The 20,882-nt window shown below is 44.3% G+C and overlaps 1 protein-coding gene across 1 annotated transcript in view; it reads left to right on the top strand.

Annotated features, from left to right (window-relative positions):
• Positions 1-883: 883 nt before the first annotated feature.
• LOC309549169 (uncharacterized protein) overlaps positions 884-20,882 on the top strand; it is a gene marked incomplete at both ends in the record, with an annotated part of 85,013 nt that continues 65,014 nt past the window's right edge. Inside the window, one exon of the mRNA XM_082249269.1 lies at positions 884-914. Within this exon, the coding sequence (XP_082105395.1) occupies positions 884-914 (31 nt within the window). The remainder of the gene's footprint in view (positions 915-20,882) is intronic.

The following is a 20,882-nucleotide window of genomic DNA, read 5'->3' as shown; positions in this document are numbered from 1 at the left end:
TATATATATATATATATATATATATATATATATGTGTGTATAAAATCTTTTTTTTTTTTCCTCATCGCCATTCCACAGCCGAAGGTCCCTTTCACACGGGCTGTCTGATCAGGTCCGCCTGTCAGTTTTTCAGGCAGCCCTGATCGGACCCTTCATTCTCCTCTATGGAGCAGTAATCTTCCGCAATCTGATCCTGTCTGCCAAAAGCAGATGGATGGTGGTTCTATTTTCTATCCATTTCTATCCCTCCCATGGATCCGATCAGATGGCATCGGATGGAAAGAGACAGACAGTCTGTTTTCATCCAATTGCGCTATAGAGGAGAGTGGGGTTCTAGTCGTATTTATGTGTAAATTTAGTATCCGTTTTATTAAATAAATCTTGGTTGTTAGTTTAAAAAAAAAAAAAAAAAACTGGCTCCTAATTTTTTAGCTGGTTCAAGCCCTGCTGTATGCACAGTACATGAAATAACCAGGTCTGTACTACATCTCTCCCTTTCACTAGTAACTCCGTGACTCCTCCCCCTACCCAGTGAGCAGAGGAATCCCGAGATGTGGGCTGGTCTCCTGAGGTAACAGACATTCAGAGTTCCCTGTCACTAGTAATTCCGCAACTCCTCCCCCTACCCAATCAGCAAAGGAAGCGCGAGATGTGGGTGGGTCTCCCGAGGTAATGGAAAATGAGGTTGCTAGTAACTCCGCCTCCTCCCCTAAACTGTAAGCACATGGTGTGGGCAGGACTCCTAAGGCTATGTTACTCCCAGAGATTGGCTGCCTGTCACGTGGTAGTCAGCAAGCCCCCTCCCCCTCCAGCTGATGTGGAGTGCGTCAGTTGGTTGATAGTTGGCAGAGCAGTTAGTACCGGGCTACTGGAAGGACAGAGCATGGCGGAGGCAGTGGGAGCAGATAATAGAGGTACCGTGTTCAGAATTATTAGTGACCCTGCTGGTGTAATGCTGTGTATGCCACCATCACTTATTACTATGGGGTGGGGGGAGAATGACATTGCCCCCTGGTGTAATGCTGTGTATGCCACCATCACTCATTACTATGGGGTGGGGGAGAACACCTGGACATTGCCCCCTGGTGTAATGCTGTGTATGTCACCATCACTCATTACTATGGGGTGGGGGAGAACACCTGGAAATTGCCCCCAGCTTGGGAACCTGAGAATCAGGAACACCCTGACCATTACATAATCTGCTGGGAGCTCTATGCTCCTAGTAATGGGCAGGACTTGATGAAGTCAATGCTATGCCATGACAACCTGCTATCACAGTATTTCCTCAGTCTGAAGGAAGCTGGGTGTCACTGAACCAGCAAGACTGAGGACATCATGTGCCAGAAAATATGTAGTGAGGAGGACGGCTCCAAACAGAAGGTGAATATTGCAGGGAGAGCCACTCTCTTTTATGCTGTAAACCAGCTGGAGAACCATCTAGGGCAGTGATGGCGAACCTTGGCACCCCAGATATTTTGGAACTACATTTGCCATAATGCTAAACTACACTGCAGTGTGCAAGAGCATCATGGGAAATGTAGTTCCAAAACATCTGGGGTGCCAAGGTTCGACATCACTGATCTAGAGGAAAATGATTAGACTGCAAGTTTGAATTTGAAGGCCTCATTTACACAGGCCTACCTGAGTGTGTTTGCCTGCATGGGATACACAGGCAGTCCCATTCGTATCAGCTAGGAGGCAGCTGCTGCTCCCATTTGACATGTGTGTGTGTGTGTGTCAGTGGCGGCCGGTCGATAGGGGGCGCAGCGGCGCCGCCCCCCCAATCAATCTTCAAAAAAAAATAAATAAATTAAATAACCATTTAAAAGCCCACTAGGGTGCGCCGGACCTATTGCTGGCTATGGGGGGGGGGGGGGGGTTTGGCATCCCACGTGCTGCCAGCAGAGTCGCTGATTGGCGGCCTTTGTGGGTGTCATCGGGGCACAGAGCAATGCGCCCCGACACTCCCCACTGTAGTCCTGTCCTGGCTGTGATTGGTCCAGACTCCAGCCTGGACCAATCATTCAGGACATCCCGGCTGACGTCGTTGGGGAGCGGTGCCGGCTGCAGGGGAGAAGAGAGAGCGCTCCAACAATGACTGGGAGTGATGACATCACTTATAGGCTCCTATGACCGTTCGTTGTCCGCACTCCCTCCTCCCCTGCTGGCTGATCATGTGCCCGGACACAGATTAATCAGCATAGGGGTTACAAGGGGTGAGGCAGCATTTTTGTGAACTAGTTAGGTTTAGCCTGGAATTCTACTTCAGCCCATGTGAAGGAGGCACAGGACTGATGTATGAACATAGATTCCTGGCAGAAAATTTCTGTATGGAAACAAGAGGATGGTCAGTATAGTAAATGCACATATTCACACACATGCACATAAACATTCTTCTAGCTTTTGTGGGAATGTTTCATATGTGTCTATAAATTTAACTGATCTATACACAGTGCATGCTTATGGGTATAGGCACATTGAAAACAATGAATTGCATTTAAATCAGTAAAATAAAAATGCCCGTATGCCTAAAATGTTTTATTTTTAGGCATCAGTGTGCAAGAGACCGAATTAAATAGGCGTAGTAAAAATTTCTTGGCCTCAGCAGGGATAAAAATGCCACCATCATCAGTGGGAGAACCCTCGCTCAGCCTGGCCTAGTGTTCACCTATTCACTTTTTTTTAATAGGAATGAACCCGGGAGATTCTTTTCAAAAAATGGAACAGTCCTCCAGGATCTAGGACAGTTAACCACTTTAAGACCGGAAGGATTTTCCCCCTTAATGACCAGGCCTTATTTTGCGATTCTGCACTGCGTTACTTTAACGGACAATTGCGCAGTCGTGCGATGCTGTACCCAAACAAAATTTACATCCTTTTTTTTCCCCCACAAATAGAGCTTTCTTTTGGTGGTATTTGATCACCTGTGCGATTTTTTTTTTTTTTTTTTTTTTGCGCTATAAACAAAAAAAGAGCGACAATTTTGAAAAAAAAAACCACAATATTATTTTTACATTCTGCTATATAACATTCCCAAAAAAAAAAATTTAAAATCAAAATTTTTTAACATTTTAAGCCAATTAGTTTTCTGCAACATATTTTTGGTAAAAAAAAAAATGGCAATAAGTGTTTTTTGATTAGTTTGCGCAAAAGTTATCGCGTCTACTAACTACGGGAAAGATTTTTGGCATTTTTATTTTTATTGTTTTTTGTTTTTTTTACTAGTTATGGCGGCTTTCTGCTTATTATTGTTAATGGTATGGTGTAAATATTCCGTATGCTTTATTTCTTCTATCCTGGTCAAGACTTGTGAGAGTGGCACAAAGTTCTCTTTCCAGTGCAGAGCTATTTTACTGGTTAAAATGCGGGGGTGTATCATGTATGTTTTGAAATAATATACAATGGTAATGAGACAATATCAGTTTTCTACCTGCCATTTTATCTATGATTTTGACCTCAACTGCTTGATCTTGTCACAACTCCAGAATATGTGTAATAATGTTCCAGGAAGCGTGCATCCTCGAAAACATTCTGGGGAGGTGTCTGCAAAAAATCTATTCAATTGGACTGGTGTGTAGTACCATCTTGTAAATAACTTTAGTGCTGTCTCCCTGACCGACAGCGACCATGTGCATTTACGCAAATTTGACCACATCAGACTCCAATTGTTAATGGAGATATTAGTGTCCAAATCCGCTTCCCAGTTCAACGTATAGGGTAGTTTCTTATCTGGGGGTTGTGAGTTAATGTCGTTATAAAGGATGGTAATAAGGCCTCTTCCCATAGCTGTTGTGAAACAGATATGTTCAAATACCGTTACCGGTGATCCAGTGGGTCTCGGGTAAAGAGACTCAAAAAATTGTTTAATTAGTAAGTAATTTGGTTTTTCAGTAGCAGGCAAATTATAAGTGTTGAGAAGGTTATCAAATGGGAGAAAAACACCTCCGTTATAAAAATCTGAAAGACAGATAATGTTTCCCCCCGACCATTGTTCAAAATTGGATGGTGAAGTAAATGCATTCCTAAATCTAGGGTCCCCAAGAAACGAGGCACCCGGAGGGGGGTTAGAGACTAGGATCTTTGCTTTTTTCACTTTATTCCATAGTTTGATCGTATCCGAGACTATGGTGTTGCGAGCCGAAATCTGACTCACCCAATTACCAATGGCACAGCAAGCTTGGAAGATAAGGGGTAACAGAAATGTTTTCAAAAAGCACCCAGCACCCACATCTAAGATGTTCCATTGGGCCAGCTGTGACAGTCTGCATGACATATAGTATACCCATAACTGCAGAAGGGCCAATCCACCTGATCTGTTGGATTGATAAAGGATAGTTTTGTTATACCTGGGTCTCCTCCCACTCCATACAAATTTATTGATAATTGATTGGATTTTCGAAATACAGGTATAACCTTTCGAGAGAGTAATTGGAAGAGATCTGAATAGATATTATTTTTTTGGAAGTATAGTCATTTTATTACAGTGATTTTTCAGAGAAATGAAAGGGAATATGAATAAGTGACTGCATTTTCTGACCAGGTAAAGGAGAACTGTTTTTTCAAGGATTGCAACTCAGAAGGGGTGAAATTGATTGGAAGGGCCATAGACTTGGAGACGTTAATTTTAAGTCCTGAAATGTCATCAAATAGATTCAATAGTTGTAGTAGGTTTGGAACCGATGTGGAGGGTTCAGAGAGGAATAGTAAAGTGTTGTCTCCATGTAGATTGAGTTTAAAGGTCGCTTCTCCCTTATTGTGCCCTAGAATGTTTGGGTGTTGTAAGATCGCAATGGAGAGTGGTTCCAGAGCCAATGCGAATAGAAGAGGGGAGAGGGGGCACCCCTGTCTTGTTCCTCTTCCCACGGGAAAAAATCCAGAATTGCATCCTGGGATCCTAATTCTAGTCTTAGAGTTGTGATACAACGCTAGGAATCCATTCAGAAACTCTCCCTCAAAGCCATATCTGGACAACACTATTTGTAGGTATTGCCATGAAACGCTGTCAAAGGCTTTGTGTATATCTAAGCCTAAAAGTAATAATTTTTTGCTGAATTTATTTGCGTCTTGAATAATATTACTGGCTAATCTAATATTATCTGTGATCTGTCGACCAGGTATAAAGCCGGACTGATTGGGGGATATTAAGGTAGCAATAAGGTATGATAATCTAATTGAAAGTATTTTACTAAAGATTTTAAGGTCATTGTTTATCACTGATATTGGCCTGTAATTTTGAGGATGGGATAAATCTTTGTTTGGTTTGGGAATAAGTGTCATATTAGCCAATAGCATCTCCTCTGGGAATTTATTTCCTTGTAGGATATGATTGAACAGTAGTGTAAGTTTCGGTGCGAGAAGAGAAGCAAATTTCTTATAATATATTGCGGTATAACCGTCTGGGCCTGGGGCTGAAGAGTTTCTAAGATTCTTTATACCGTGTAATATTTCCTCATCTGTAATGGGGGCATTTAATAAGTCAACCTGTGGAGAGGTTAATTCAGGGATGGGAAGGGATTCAAGCCATGTTTTGGTATTATGAGGTAAAGAATCCATGGGAGGTGAGAGAAGATTAGAGTAGAATTCTTCAAATATCGTTACTTCTTTAGGGTGTGATGTAGTGAACCCCAAAGGAGTGTTCAATTTGTTTACATGGGGTGGCTTAATTGTTTGATTTAGTTTTCTGGCAAACATCTTTGAAGCAGTGTTGCCATGAAGGAGGAATTTGGCTTTAGAATATCTTAAAGACTTCTCTGCATTATATGATATGTTGTTTAATTCTTTCCTTTTTTTTTTTTTGTCTATATTTTGTCTGATCTCACTGCCATGAAGAGTATTTAGATTTTTATACAATACTTCCAATTCCTTTGTGAGGGTATAGATTTTTCTTGTTCGTTCCTTACTTTTGAGTACTGCTTTAACAATTAAATTACCTCGCATATACGCTTTATGCGTAACCCAGGTGTTCGTAATGGAGGTATCCTGATTTTGATTAAGTAGGAAAAATTAATTCAACACTCCCGAGAGTTCTTGTTCTACCACTGCGTCTGAGATCAGAGATTCGCTTAATCTCCATGAAAATGGTGTGGGGGTCAAACCTATAAATTTAGTGACGAACGATACTACAGTATATGATGATCTGACCAAACACAGTGGTATATAGCTGCAGAAAGCGAGTTCGTTAGAATAATTTGGAGCAAAAAATATAGTCCAATCTCGCTGAGGAGTTATGGGGGTAAGAGATGCAGCACCCTCCTAGGTGGGTGCTAGGAAAACCATAAGGGAGGCCCTGTCTGCTTATCAGGGGGGCCTGATTGTTCAGCTAGGCTGTCATGTGTTCTCCAAGTGTGCCTGTTGAGTTTGGGGAGTCTCCCCACTATGTCCAATGAGGACTCTTATTGGACAGTGGAGGAAACCTGACCAATAGCACACCAGGGCTTGTATCTATCCCAGAAGGAAAGATTCTGCCGCAATGCATCCTGGGACGGGGTATAGGTCTGAGGGGAGCACATGACAGAGTGTCTTTGGCGGGAAGCAGAGTCCCAGGAGGGGGGTGATGGCTGTCTCTCCTCCTGTCAGCGTGAGGAAAGTGTCCTGGGCAGTCGGCCTAGAGGACGGAAAGTTGAGCTGAGCTGCAGAGGGGGATCTAGAGTGCTGTGGACTGAGTGGAGCTGCTGGGCAGAAGTTTCCAGAAAAGCAGTGTCATGAGTACTGATAACAGCCCAGGGGTCTGCCTAGGAGAGGGAACCACTCCAGAAGGTCAGAGGGATCCGGGAGCCAGCTAGCCAGTAGAGAAGGCTTAGGAAAGGGGGTGCCAGTGTCTAAGCCCTGAAGATAAGTGTGTGAGATAGGGTGCCGGTGCGAGCCGATACTCTAGAGAGAGTTCAGAGAAGAGCTACTAAACTAGTACATGGATTGCAGGAAAAAACTTACCAGGAAAGGTTAAAGGACCTTAACATGTATAGCTTGGAAGAAAGAAGAGACAGAGGGGATATGATAGAAACTTTTAAATACATAAAGGGAATCAACTCGGTAAAGGAGGAGAGCATATTTAAAAGAAGAAAAACTACCACAAGAGGACACAGTTTTAAATTAGAGGGGCAAAGGTTTAAAAGTAATATGAGGAAGTATTACTTTACTGAGAGAGTAGTGGATGCATGGAATAACCTTCCTGCAGAAGTGGTAGCTGCAAATACAGTGAAGGAGTTTAAGCATGCATGGGATAGGCATAAGGCTATCCTTCATATAAGATAGGGCCAGGGACTATTCATAGGATTCAGATATATTGGGCAGACTAGATGGGCCAAATGGTTCTTATCTGCCGACACATTCTATGTTTCTATGTTTCTATGAGCCCTGAAGTGTACAAGTGTTCAGCAGTGCAGCAGTGATAAAGTAGCTACCTCAGCAAGGACTGCCAAAGGGAGCTACAAAAAGGACTTTGAGTCACAAGAAGGTGATCAGAAGTCAGTTCAGTGTTAACAGGCAGCAGGCCATAGTTAACCAGCATTAACCGGCGTTGACCGGCATCAAGTCAGCCCCAACAGGCATTTTTCAGTTGTCCCCAGTAAATTGTGCATAGTCGAGCTAGAGGAGTATCCCACTCATCCCTTCTCCCATCCAAGTTCTTAAAAAACATAAAAACCCAAAGATACTGGACTGGTCATTGTCTCAGTGCTCACACTTGGAGAACATGCTTAAATGTGTTGCTGTTGTTAGCGGTAACCCAGACGGACCCACATCCAGTACAATGGCTGGGAATTTTGCTACCGAAAAAAATGTGTATTCCCTTGCTCCTACGTTTAATGTGCGCCAAGTATCTATTAGTTGCATCTCATTGAGTTTTCTAGCAAGAGATTTCGGGAAAATCTTGGAGATAGTTGTCGGGTTACTTCTATCTATCTAAGGTAGGATGTGCTGCCATATTAAAGTCCCCGCCTAGAAGAATGTGAGAAGAGTGGTATCTTTCCAGGATGGTAAAGAATTCCTGAAAAAAATTGTGTTGAGGAACCATTAGGGGCATATAAATTTGCAATTGTAAGTTCCTTCCTTAAATGCGCCCTTTTAATATAAGATATCTTCTATTTTTATCTTTATATATGTCTTGGGCTTCGAAGGGGAATGTATTATGTATGAATATAGCTACTCCTCTACTCTTAGAAGAAAATAGTGTATAAAAAGCTTGATTGTAAGATCTGTGAAAATATTTGGGGTGACTGGCTTCCGCAAAGTGGGTTTCGAGTATAATTTTAGCACCTATCCGTTTATAATGATGAAAGGCTTTATGCCTCTTGTTGGGTGAGTTAAATCCTTGTACATTGTGGGAAATATATCTAATATTAATTTTACACTAGATTTACAAAGTTAGCCTGAGAGGGATAATCAGAGATAGAACCCAAGTCCATGAGATATTGCAATACCTAGACATTAACCTTGTATGGTGAATATAACAAAGCTCATAAAAGTGCCCAAAAAAAGATTTGTCTGCAATATAGTTAAAGGAAAAAGAAAATTGCCAGATAGATAATAACATAAAAAAAAATTGAAATAAATTTGTCATCACCTCGTCTATATTGAAATAGAAACAAATGAACATTATTTATAACTGGATCAGTAAACCAGTAGGTTACTGAATAAAAAATTTAACCGGAGAAAAACTTTCTCCTAAACAGCGAACCAGATGCCACTAGCTCAAATGTAGAACCAGACAGCACCGCGTGAGCTGAGTGGGGGAAACATATACTTCCACCGAACTGATATTATAAACAGAAATTATGCAGATTGTGCAAAACAGTGGAATGTCAACCTCAAATTAATATGTAGTTGTTGTAGGATAGATATTTTTGGAGAAGTGTCTGCAAATTTGCATAGTATCTTAAAAACAGGGAAGAAGAAGTGAGATAGACTTTGCAATGCTCCAGTGTCTCTTCAAAATGATGATTCTGTGTCTTCTATCAAATGCCATGTAGCGCTAGTTGTCAGTTTGCAACATAAATGTCCATCCAGAGTAAGTTATTAAAGTTATCCCAACAATTATCTGTAGTAAAAGGGGTATAGGAAACCATGTAGCGGCAATCATCTCGGCGTGACTGATAAAGGTTTTGCCCACTTGCCAGTGAATAGCAGAGGGATAAATAAATTCATCAGAGACATATTTCTTTGGAGCTTGCAAAAAAAAAAACTTTATAATGCAGGGGGAGATGGTGGGAGTTGTTAATCCACTATCCAGCTATATCTCTTATTTCTTCTGTTCCATTTGAGGGATTGTTAAATTTAAAATATTAAACCCATGTGAAAAAGTGTATCAGTTAGACATGAGAATTGGTACTGAGCATCTACAAAAATTAATTGTCACCACTTTATCCAATCTCGTTCCTGATTCTTCGGTGGCCTCTTCTGGAAGCTGGTGTCTGCCAAAGAGGGGACAATCCTGGCGAGAAGGAAGGGAAAGGCTGAGGGGTCTAGCAATCCCAGTTTGACCAGGATTTCCTGACCTTCTGATATGTTTGTAGCTGTATATGAGGATCCATTATGAGGAATTCTAAGCTTGAAAGGGAACCCCCAATGGTACCTCAGACGGGCTGATTGTAAAACTGCTGTGATATCTCTCATACCCTGCCTCCTCTCCAAAGTTGCTTGTGAAATATCAGGGTATATTTGCAGCTTATGACCGTCAATCAGGATATTTTGGGAGTTTCTGGCAGCTCTTAAGAATTTCCTCTTTTATGAGACAGTCCTTCATGCAGAGAATTATATCCAGTGGCGGCCGGTCTATTGAGGGTGCAGGGGCGCCGCCCCCCCCCCCATCCATGCGTCCGGCTCCTTAATCTGCATGCAGGGGCGCCAGATGCGTGGACCTTAATGGGTTTTTTTTTTTTAAACCACCTGATTAGAGCCAGAGGCTCTAATAGGGTGATGCAAAGGGTGGAGCCGGGGCGCAGAGCAGTCCGATACGCGCTTCCTGATTGGCCGCAAGGCAAACCCCATGCCATTGGCCGAGGAGGAGGCGGGAGCGGGAGGACTGGAGGAGACGCGCCGCCGGGACTGATGAGAAGCTGATGCTGGGACACTAAGGAGAAGCCGCCCGTCGCCGCTGCTCAAGGTAAGTAAGGGGGCACGCACGCTGATCTCTGCATTGGGGGCATGTATGCTGGTCACTGCATTGGGGGCACGCACGCTGATCTCTGCAAAAAATTTGAGCACCAGCCGCCACTGATTATATCTCTGGGTGGTTTGTCTGCTGATGGTTTTGGTCTGAGAGCCCAGGGAATGCAGTCACAAATAAATTGATTATCAGCATGATCAGGTAACAGTGATTTGAACAGACGAGTAACAGTTGGTACTAGTTCGGCATAAGACTCAGAGATACCCCTCAGCCTCAGGTTATTCTGTCTATTTCTATTGTTCAGGTCCTCAACATGAGACTGGAGTTGTGTGAAAGCATTATTCAGTGCTTCATGATCTCTACTGAGCTCTTTGTATGCAAAGTATAATTCCTCATGTTTTGTCTCAAGCCTGTCTGTTCTGTTACCCAGGGCTGAAATCTCCTGTGACAGTGTGTTTGCTTTTTTGTGGAGTTTGGATTGAAATTTAGAGGCCAGTTTAGTATACATGGCCTCCAAACTGTCCTCCAAGTCAGTTTTGGTGAGCGGTGTGTTGTAATTACTGTTAGATGTGGTCTGCTGTGAAGAGATTTGTTGAGAGGTTTTGACAGTTTTCTCCTCTGTAGCAGTGGGACAGCCAGCGCCATCTTGAGCCATGCTGTAGCGCTCCCTTGTCCTCAGAAGGAAGTGCATTAAAGATTTCTCAGGTAATTTGCGATGCTTTTTTCAGGTGAAAGACATACAGTGTCTGCAGGTCTCAGGGGGTGCTAATCTTGAGTGTCTGGCGGTGTTCTTATGGCCCCTGGAAGCGATGGAGTTGTGAATTTAAACGACCATATCGTCCCGTGCCACTCCTGCGCCCCAGAAAGTATATCCCATTCTGAAAGGCTTAGTACTCACTATAAGTAAAAAGGATGGTTAAACATGGAATTAGCATATGATGGTTGCAGGAGCGCAGAAGTGGTATGCTGTGAGATATACTCGTGCACAAACGAAGTGGATAATATGAGCTGGACCGCTGCTGAAGGTAATGTAAAACGTCTGGTCCAATTCTCTGCAGGAGAATATAATTGAGGCCTCTGTCGCTTTAATTTTGTGGTTTGGTGGTGCGGAGACACGTTCCTCAGCATTCACCTAGAAACTGAGTTCCTCAGGCCTCCTGGACAGTATGTCAGTGAGGCTGCACCCCCAGATTATAGGCAGAAAAGAGTCTTACCCACGTTCTGGTGGGACAACTGCGGGGCTGTATCCGCCAAGATGGCGGCGGCTGGAAGGCGGCAGGTAGCGGTGCAGGCCACGATCTGTCTGGCGGCAGGATATCGGCTGTTGCAGCATTTCTTTATTTGCAGGGGCCAGAGGTTCTGATGATGAGTCCCAGTAGACCACTGATGCTGGGCTGGATTAGCTGTGATCGCCGCCGGGGCCCGCACAACTCTACCCCGCTGGCTAGGGATGGCGGGAGGCCTCTTGTAGGCTGCAAACGGCACAGCCAGTAATCCGGGCACCCAGGATAAACTACGGGGGCACCGATGGACTCAGGGCAAGTTGTACAAGGCAGCGGTGGTGTCTGCTGGCTGATCGCCGGGGAAACAGAGCTGATGCGGATGGATTACTGTGTTTCTCTGGCGGAGCTCATGAGAAATACATCCAGCACGGCTCGCTTCTAGTCACGCCCCCCTGAAAAGGGAATTTCAAACTTAAGGCCAAAGTAGCATAGTTGGAATAATTCTCTCATTCAGCTGCACTACTTCTGCCTAAGGCCCCTTTCACACAGGCGGACTGTTCAGATCCGCTTGTCCGTTTTTTTGGCGGATCTGAACGGTCCCCCCCCATGTCCGCTGTCATCCGTTCCGATCCAATCCGTCAAATCTGGATGGATGGAAACCCTATTTTCCATCCGTCCATCGGATGGGACGGGATCGAATGAGAACGGACCAACGGTCCGTTCCTATCCGATTTCCCCCATAGAGATGCATGGGGAACTGACAGCTGTGTCTCCGCACACAGCGCGGAGACATAGCTGTCATCCTCCTGCTCAGTGGGGGATCGGCGGCTCGATCCCCCGCTGAGAAAAACGGAATCCGTTCGATGGACGGATAGTGTGAAAGGGGCCTAAAGCTTAAAATTCTCATCACAATTCCCTGTAATTCTAAAGTGTCAAATGTGCCCAGGTGTGACCATACAAAAAATGTAATATGTAAACCTAAATAAAGTGCAAGGTGTAAATAAGTACGATAAAACCTAATTATACTATCTGTTATAATTAGAGTTTATCGTACTTGGTTACACCTTACATTTTATTTATATTTACATATTACATTTTTTGTATGGTCACACCTGAGCACATTTGACACGTTACTCACATGTCATGTTAGTAGATACTGTTGCTTTGCATATGTGATATTTTACCTTTAGGCAGCGCCATCACATACCTTCCCTTTCTCACATCCTACCTTCCTTCATGTCTGTGAATGTGTCTTCACTCTCCAGGGGCCCTTCTCTGCTCCGCTGTGGCGGCCGGTGCCGGCTGCCGAGAACGAGCACCTTTGATTTAAAAATGGCTCCAATACGTTACTGCGCATGCGCCCGCCCGGCAGGTGTCGGAAAAAAGCGCATGCGCAGTTATGATGTCAGCCCGCAACCATTTTTGTTTTGTTTTACTGGCACTGGCTGCCCGTAATGGGACAATGTAAATCACTCGGGACAGGCTCCTATTTGCTGGGACTGTCCCAGCAAAAACGAGACAGTTGGCAAGTATTCTAGTTATTGCTGGGATCTCTGGTCCTGGCAATTTTTTTCCTATCAGATAGATTTGTTTTCTCCTGGGTTTTTTCCTGTGAGATCTACAATCAACTGCCGGACTGGAAGATGGGCTGGATAATCAAGATCCAGTGGTCACCCCAGTCTGGCCAGGGAGTGTGCGCAGACCACAGCTCCGCACTAGGTTGGCCATGACATAGCCCCACTGGATTGGCTGGCCTGTGAGTTAAACGTCTCATGAGGTCGCATACGACCGCAGACTGCAACGGTTGCAGCGTTCCTCCTAGCCGACAGCCCCCAATTTTGATGGCGAGGGGTTCTGTCTGGAGCAGTTCTTGTCTGGTTCCTGATATGGTGAGTAGCTGTCCCCCCTCTACCCCTGGAGGGTTTTGGGGTGGGCATGGGCTCCTCCCTGGGATGGTTGGACCCCCGGGTTCCCCTCCTCCCCATTAGGTCCCCCTGTGCCCTAGTAAGTCATCTAGTCCCTCATGCACCCCCCCTCCCCTCCTATCATGGGGTAGTGTTGCGGTCTGGGCTGCTTTCTGGGGCAGGGCGCTGTACTGATGATGAGCGCAGGGGGGGGGGGGTAAGCCCCTGGTGACTGTGTGATCGGCTGGGGGGGAACTGTACCTGGTGGGGGCTCCTGCCCTGTTCCCCCTTTCCTTTTAGTGCCTTGCCTGGGCCCCTGGGAGCCGCACGGGGCCACCATTTTACCACCTTGCCACCATTTTGTTGTGGCCTGCATTTTTGTATAGTCCAGCGGCCATTTTGTGTTGGTCCGGCATTGACATCAGCGGGGGCCATTACAGAGGAGCCTCCTGGATGGCCATTTCAGCTGTGGGAGCCCCTCCGTATCCCCTGGTGCTGACTCCTGGGTCTCTCACCTTCCTGGATGCCGCACATGGAGTACTTTTATCCTGGTAATAAAAGGTAATTACACCAATAGGTGTATATTCTTCGTGCCTATGGATGGCCTACTAGGAGGGGGGGGGGGGTGATAAATATGAATAAATAAATAAATAAATAAATAAATGAGGGGAGGGGGTGGTGATAGCAGCTGCTATAGAATAGGTTTAGAATGAGTAAAGAAAATCCCAAAGTAGTTGGGATTAATATAGCGCTTGCTGTTGGGGACCGGGGTAGACAATTGCTTGTCAACAACCTGGATAAAGTGTGTGAGGTCAATAGAAGTATATAAAACGATGAATAAAAATAAATTGATGACTTTGTGACTCAATAAATACCATAAAATGGATGGTGGTATATCACACAATAATACAGTGTAAAATCAATAAATAGTCATAGAGTATCAAATTGTAAAAGAATCAAATCACATAAGTGCCTTAAAGTGCAAATAAGTGCCAAAATAAGTCCAATCAGAGTTCATATGTGACTTAGCTGCATAAAATAAACTTCAGTGCCAAAAAGGGGGAGAAAAGTGCAAGTGCTTGTGCTGGTTGCTGGCTGGAGAGGATGTGCACACTGTTTTTCACCATCTTAAGATTGGTGGCATTCACACTGGACGACACACCCATATAGTGAGGCTCCTGGCTTCCTCCTTTTAGGACTTCAGATGGCCATTCACATGTGAGGCATTCACCTGTCCGTGCTTTCAGTGGCTTTTACAAACTTGATTAAAATCTACACTGCCATACACCGCCAGACAAGATTCAGCCCAACCAGATGTTTTTAACCTGTGTACAAGCATGTAAATCTCAGATATGATCAGCTATAGTACCGCTATGAACTACCCCTGAAGAAGGAGCAAGCATTTGTCTTTGAAACATGTCGGGTTATATGTTCTAGCGCCACAAGCTTTTTCTGTATCTGCCCCACGCTTGTACAATGTTTTTAAGTTTATTATTTCTGATTTTTTGTATCTAATAAAGCCATTATTGAATATTTACTTATCTCTCTACTTCCACGTGCCTTTAAAGTCCCAATTAGGGGAACTCTTTCCTTTTGCAATGTTCTCTTCACCTGCAAGTGTTTCAGCAACTGTGTCTCAGATGGGGGATTCCCGATGTGGACCTGTTGGCCTCTCGTCTCAACCAGAAGGTTCAGATGTTTGTGGCAAGATCCCAGGGATCCTTTGGCAGATGCCACTGACACTCTGGTGGCCCCTTGATGTCAGTATCATCTGATTTACGCTTTTCCTCCACTACAGCTTCTGCCAAGATTTCTGCGCAGAATCAAGCCAGAAGGGATTCCAGTCATTCTGGTGGCTCTAGACTGGCCTCGCTGGTCTTCTTAGGGCTGGTAGCTGATGCTCCTTGAAGAGAATCCCTCTCAGAGAAGATCTTTTGTCTCAAGAGCTGATCTTCCATCCTGTTTTACGGTTGCTGGCTTTATTGGACTGGCTATCGAAAGCCAGGTATTGAAGGATAGAGGGTTGTCGGATTAGGTGATTCCTACACTGTTAAAAGCTAGAAAATCTACTTCTAGGAAGGATTATCATCGAGTTTTGAGGGCGTACATTTCTTGGTGTGAGTCTCAGGGGTTTCTCCCCTTTCCTTTTCGGTGTCCCATCTGCTGGAGTTTCTACAACAGGGTGTAGATCAGTGTTTGGCACTGGGTGCCATCAAGGGCCAGATTTCTGCCTTGGCAATTTTTTTACAACGGCCGCTGGCTGCCAATTCTTTGGTTCACACTTTCGTTCAGGAGTTTTGCCATTTGGCTCCTCTGGTAAGGTCCCTGGTACCTCCGTGGGACCTCAATCTGGTACTGTTGATTCTTCAAAAACCGTCTTTTGAAAATATTTGTGAACTTTCTCTGCTTACTCTGTCACAGAAGGTGGCCTTGGTGGCTATTACTTCTGCACGCAGGGTGTTGGAGCTGGCTGCGATGTCCTGTCAGTCACCTTACCTGGTGGGACAGGACCAGGGACAACAGGGATCACAGGGACAAAGTAGTGCTGCGTCCCTGTCAGTCCTTCCTTCCTAAGGTCCTCTCGGGTTTCCATTTGAATGAAGACATTGTGTTACCTTCCTTGTGCCCTAAGCCAAAACATCCTAAAGAAATTGCTTTACATTCCCTTGATGTTGTTCGGGAAATCAGGGTGTACCTGGCGGCGACTGAGTAAATTCAGAAATCGGATTCCTTGTTTGTCGTTATGGATGGGTCTCATAAGGGGCAGGCCGCATCTAGTGCGACCATTTCCAGATGGATCAGGCAGACGGTGGTGCAGGCCTATTCAAGGTGGATGTACTTACATCTGCAGATGATGTGTTTGGCGGCAAAGTTTTACAGGCTGCTGTTGCAGAGGCTCCTGCCTCTTGAGGGTTTATTTTTTCTGGTTGGTGAACTCCAGTTGTTTCTGGTTAAGCTTCTGGTTTACCTGGTTGGCTATGTTTAGCCCTTTTGGAAATTATGTGTATTGCTGTGTTTTCCCACCCCTCATGTTGACACTGCTTTGGGATGTCCCAAGGGTCAAATAAATATGGAGCTGTGTATGTCAATGAACAAAAGAGAAAACTGGATTTATGTCTTACAGTAAAATCATTTTCTCTGATGTTCATTGATGGACACAGCACCCACCCCTCTGTTGGGTTATGTATTCTTCTGACACTGCTTGTTACAAAACGGAAGTCCTATAGCAGGAAGTGGGAGTATACATTCTAGGACTGCCCTATAGGCGTAGTCAAACTTGTTTCTGCCTAGTGTCCTACTCCTATGGAGAGCAGCATAACCAAGGGTCAAAGAAGATATGGAACTGTGTCCGTCAATGAATATCAGAGAAAAGGATTTTTTGGTAAGGCAAAAATCCAGTTATTACCAATCCCTTTGCCAGATCTCACAACAGACACACTTACATGGTGGGAGCCACAATATAATGGAGGTTATATAGCCGAAGGTCAAAACAAAACATATAATGTACACAATTGTGTTAAATCAGATAAAGGCCTAGTATGTACACATAGGTCTCCAGTGTTTGAACCTTGTTACTTTCACATCATGTGAATTCATGTAAATGGAAACTATACCCAGGAGAATACAGTGTTCTTTGAAGTAGGACAACCACAGGCAACATGTGTACTGGTCAATATATATCGAGTAGATTCTTAATTGCCTTTTTCAGGATGTATCCGGAATTTGTCTAGTATGGTTTGGGGAAATGAAACATTTATTTTTGACCGGTTGATAGAAGAATAGCATAATATATATTGGAAAGGAGATGTTTTACCTTTACATAAATATAATTTGCCCATCCAGAACATTGTAGACATTCGGAAGACACGAAAGGAATCATTGAGACACCTAAGAACCTATAATCTTACCATATACCAATCCATAATCAGTACCACTGTTATGGAAGGAAAATTGCTAGCAGCAACTTCTAAGTTATCACAGGATTTGCAACATAGTTGGTATGATGTATTTATAGGATGGTCACCAACAGGTAACCAAATAGTCAAAAGCATGCTATACCCTCTTGCAATGCAATCTGTGTAATAGTTTTAGTACTTTTGGTTCTTGATAACGGTTACCTTACATGTACCCTCAAGAAGATCAATAAAATGATCCAAAAGGCTGATGACAGGGCCTGGGAGGCATTACAGAGTTAAGAAGGAGTCAAATACTGAAAAATGTGTTTCTGCTTGATATCTGCAATGTTCTCATCAAGTTTTGAGAAAAACTTTTGTTATCTGTTTCCAGTCTCTGGTTTCTTGAGAATGTGTTCATGCCACTCTGTACTATGTGCACGTCTCATGATCATGACTAATGTTCTTTGTTCTAAATTGTATATATGCTCGGGACTTTCCCTGAATAAATTGAACATGTATTGAATCTACCCGTGTGTGGTTCATTGTGTGTTCCCGAAGCTTCGTGGGGTTCCTTAGCCATCAGACAGAAATATTTCCCAACAGTTGACTGTTCACAGAGTGCTGTATCCAAGCATATTAATGGAAAGTTGAGTGAAATGAAAAAGTGTGGTAGAAAAAGGTGCACAAGCAACTGGGATAACCGCAGCGTTGAGAGGATTGTGAAGCAAAAGCCATTCAAGAATTTGGGGGAGATTCACAAGGAATGAAGTACGGCTTGAGTCAGTGCTTCAAGAGCCACCACACACAGACATATCCAGGACATGGGCTACAATGGTTGCTTTCATTATGTCAAGCCACTCCTGAACCAGAGACAATGTCAGAAGCGTCTTACCTGGGCTAAGGAGAAAAAGGACTGGACTGTTGCTCATTGGTCCAAAGTCCTCTTCGGATTAAAGTGAATTTTGCATTTCATTTGGAAATCAAGATCCCGGAGTCTGGAGGAAGAATGAGAGGTGCAAAATCCAAGTTGCATGGGGTGCAGTGTGAAGTTTCCACGGTCAGTGATAGTTTGGGGAGCCATGTCATCTGCTGGCGTTGGTCCACTGTGTTTTATCAAGTCCAAAGTAAACGCAGCCCTCTACTAGCAAATTCTAGAACACTTCATACTTTCCTCTGCTGACCAGCTTTTTGGAGATACTGATTTCATTTTCCAGCAGGACTTGGTACCTGCCATAAGTACCAATACGTGGTTTAATGATCATGGTATCACTGTGCTTGGTGGGCCAGCAAAATTGCCTGACCTAACCCCATAAAAAATCTGAGGGGTATTGTCAACAGGAAGATGAGAGAAACCAGAGCCAAAAATGCAGACGAGCTGAATGCCACTATCAAAGCAACCTGGGCTTTCATATCACATCAGCAGTGCCACAGGAGGATCGCCTCCGTGCCACACCGCATTAATGCAGTATATCATGCAAAAAGAGTCCCGATCAAGTGTTGAGTGCATACTCTACTGTACATGGACAAACTTTTCTAATTTTCTGAGATACTGAATTTTGGGTTTTCACTAGCTGTAAGCCATAATCCTCAAAATTAAAAGAAAGAAATGCTTGAAATATACAGTGTATCCGGAAAGTATTCACAGCGCTTCAATTTTTCCACATTTTGTTATGTTACAGTCCTATTCCAAAATGGATTCAATTTATTATTTCCTCAAAATTCTAAAAAAAATGCCCTGTAATGACAATATGAAAGAAGTTTTGTTTAAAATCTTTGCAAATTTATTAAAAATAAAAAAAATCACATGTACTTAAGTCTTCACAGCCTTTGCCATGACACTCAAAATTGAGCTCAGGTGCATCATGTTTCCACTGATCATCCTTGAGATGTTTCTACAATTTGGTTGGAGTCCACCTGTGGTAAATTCAGTTGATTGGACATGGAAAGGGACACACCTGTCTATGCAAGGTCCCAGAGTTAACAGTGCATGTCCCAGCACAAACCAAGCCAAGAAGCCCAAGGACTTTTGTACTTTGTAGACCTCCGAGACAGGATTGTATGGAGGCACAGATATGGGAAAGGGTACAGAACCATTTTTGCAACATTGAAGGTCCCAATGAGCACAGTGGTCTCCATAATCCATAAATGGAAGAACTTTGGAACCACCAGGACTGTTTCTAGAGCGGGCCACTCGGCCAAACTGAGCAATCGGGGGAGAAGGGTCTTAGTCACGGAGGTGACCAAGAACCGATCGTCACTCTGACAGAGCTCCAGCGTTTCTCTGTGGAGAGAGGGGAACCTTTCAGAAGAACAACCATCTCTGCAGCACTCCACCAATCAGGCTTGTATGGTAGAGTGGCCAGATGGAAGCCACTCCTCAGTAAAAGGCACAGCCTGCCTGGAGTTTGCTAAAAGGCACCTGAAGGACTCTCAGACCATGCAAAACAAAATTCTCTGGTCTGATAAAACAAAGATTGAACTCTTTGGCCTGAATGGCAGGCGTCATGTCTGGAGGAAACCAGGCACCTGGCCAATACCATCCCTAGAGTAAAGCATGGTGGTGGCAGCATCATGCTGTGGGGATGTTTTTCAGTGGCAGGAACTGGGAGACTAGTCAGGATTGAGGGAAAGATGAATGCAGCAATGTACAGAGACGTCCTTGATGAAAACCTGCTCCAGAGCGCTCTGGACCTCAGGCCGGGGCAAAGGTTCTTCTTCCAACAGGACAACTACCCTAAGCACACAGCCAGGATAACAAAGGAGTGGCCACGGCACAACTCTGTGAATTTCCTTGATTAGCCCAGTCAGAGCCCACACTTGGACCCGATTGAACATCTCTGGAGGGATCTGAAGATGGCTATGCACCGACGCTGAGGCTGTAATTGCTACCAAAGGTGCTTCAACAAAGTGTAGCCAAGCTGAAATTGATAATATATATATATATATATATATATATATATATATATATATATATTTGGATTGCTGTCCGGACAATGTCAGGGTGCTTCTTTGAGAGTTTATAAGTAGGATCGGCTTCACCTTAGGAGTGGACGAACTGGATTGTGGGGGATATAGTTCGGAGGAGGAGAGTGTAAACTAGGAGATGGATGACTGGTCAAACTACACTCCCAGGGAGCTTTGTGGACCTGCGGAGGATCATGGGAGAGAGTATATACTTGGGGCGTGGCCGAGTGCGCACTCTCTTGCTTCTGGGACTCGTGGAGTGGAGACCTGAGAGGAAGAGCTGTGGAAGGACTGACCAAGACGGAGGCCTGAGAGTGCGGCCTAGAGCGAGGAGAGCCCGTCCTCAGTGGAGCGGATATCGGTAGTCACAGGGAAGTGACTGATCCAGAGAGAGCAGAGAGGACAGCGGCCGGCGCTGAACGAGCGGTCTGAGACAGTGAATGCTGAGAGTCTCCCTGTGACGCAGCATCAGGAGGAGAGGCTCTGTCGGTGGATAAGAGAGTCACGTGTGGACACTGACGCTACACAAGAGTGCCTGGGGAAATTTGTAACCGCAAGTATACCTTTGCACACAGAATACACTGACAGCAGCTAGGATCTTATCAACCTCTTTATCCTTGGATTACAAATATCACGCAAAGAGTGATAAAGAGCTCCAAGTGCCGGTGAGGAAGTTGCAAGGCCTTGCTAGAGTAGAGACTACACTTTCCTTATTTCTTAAAGGGGGCTCCCTGTTATAGGATACAATCCTGCCAATTGATTTAGACTGATTATTGATCTGAGTAGGTAGAAA

This window comes from Pelophylax lessonae (genome assembly GCF_965119305.1).
Source record: "Pelophylax lessonae genome assembly, chromosome: 1".
In the NCBI taxonomy this organism is placed as follows: domain Eukaryota; kingdom Metazoa; phylum Chordata; class Amphibia; order Anura; family Ranidae; genus Pelophylax; species Pelophylax lessonae.
Note: the sequence above shows the minus strand (reverse complement) of the source record. Positions and strands in the feature narration are given on the sequence as shown.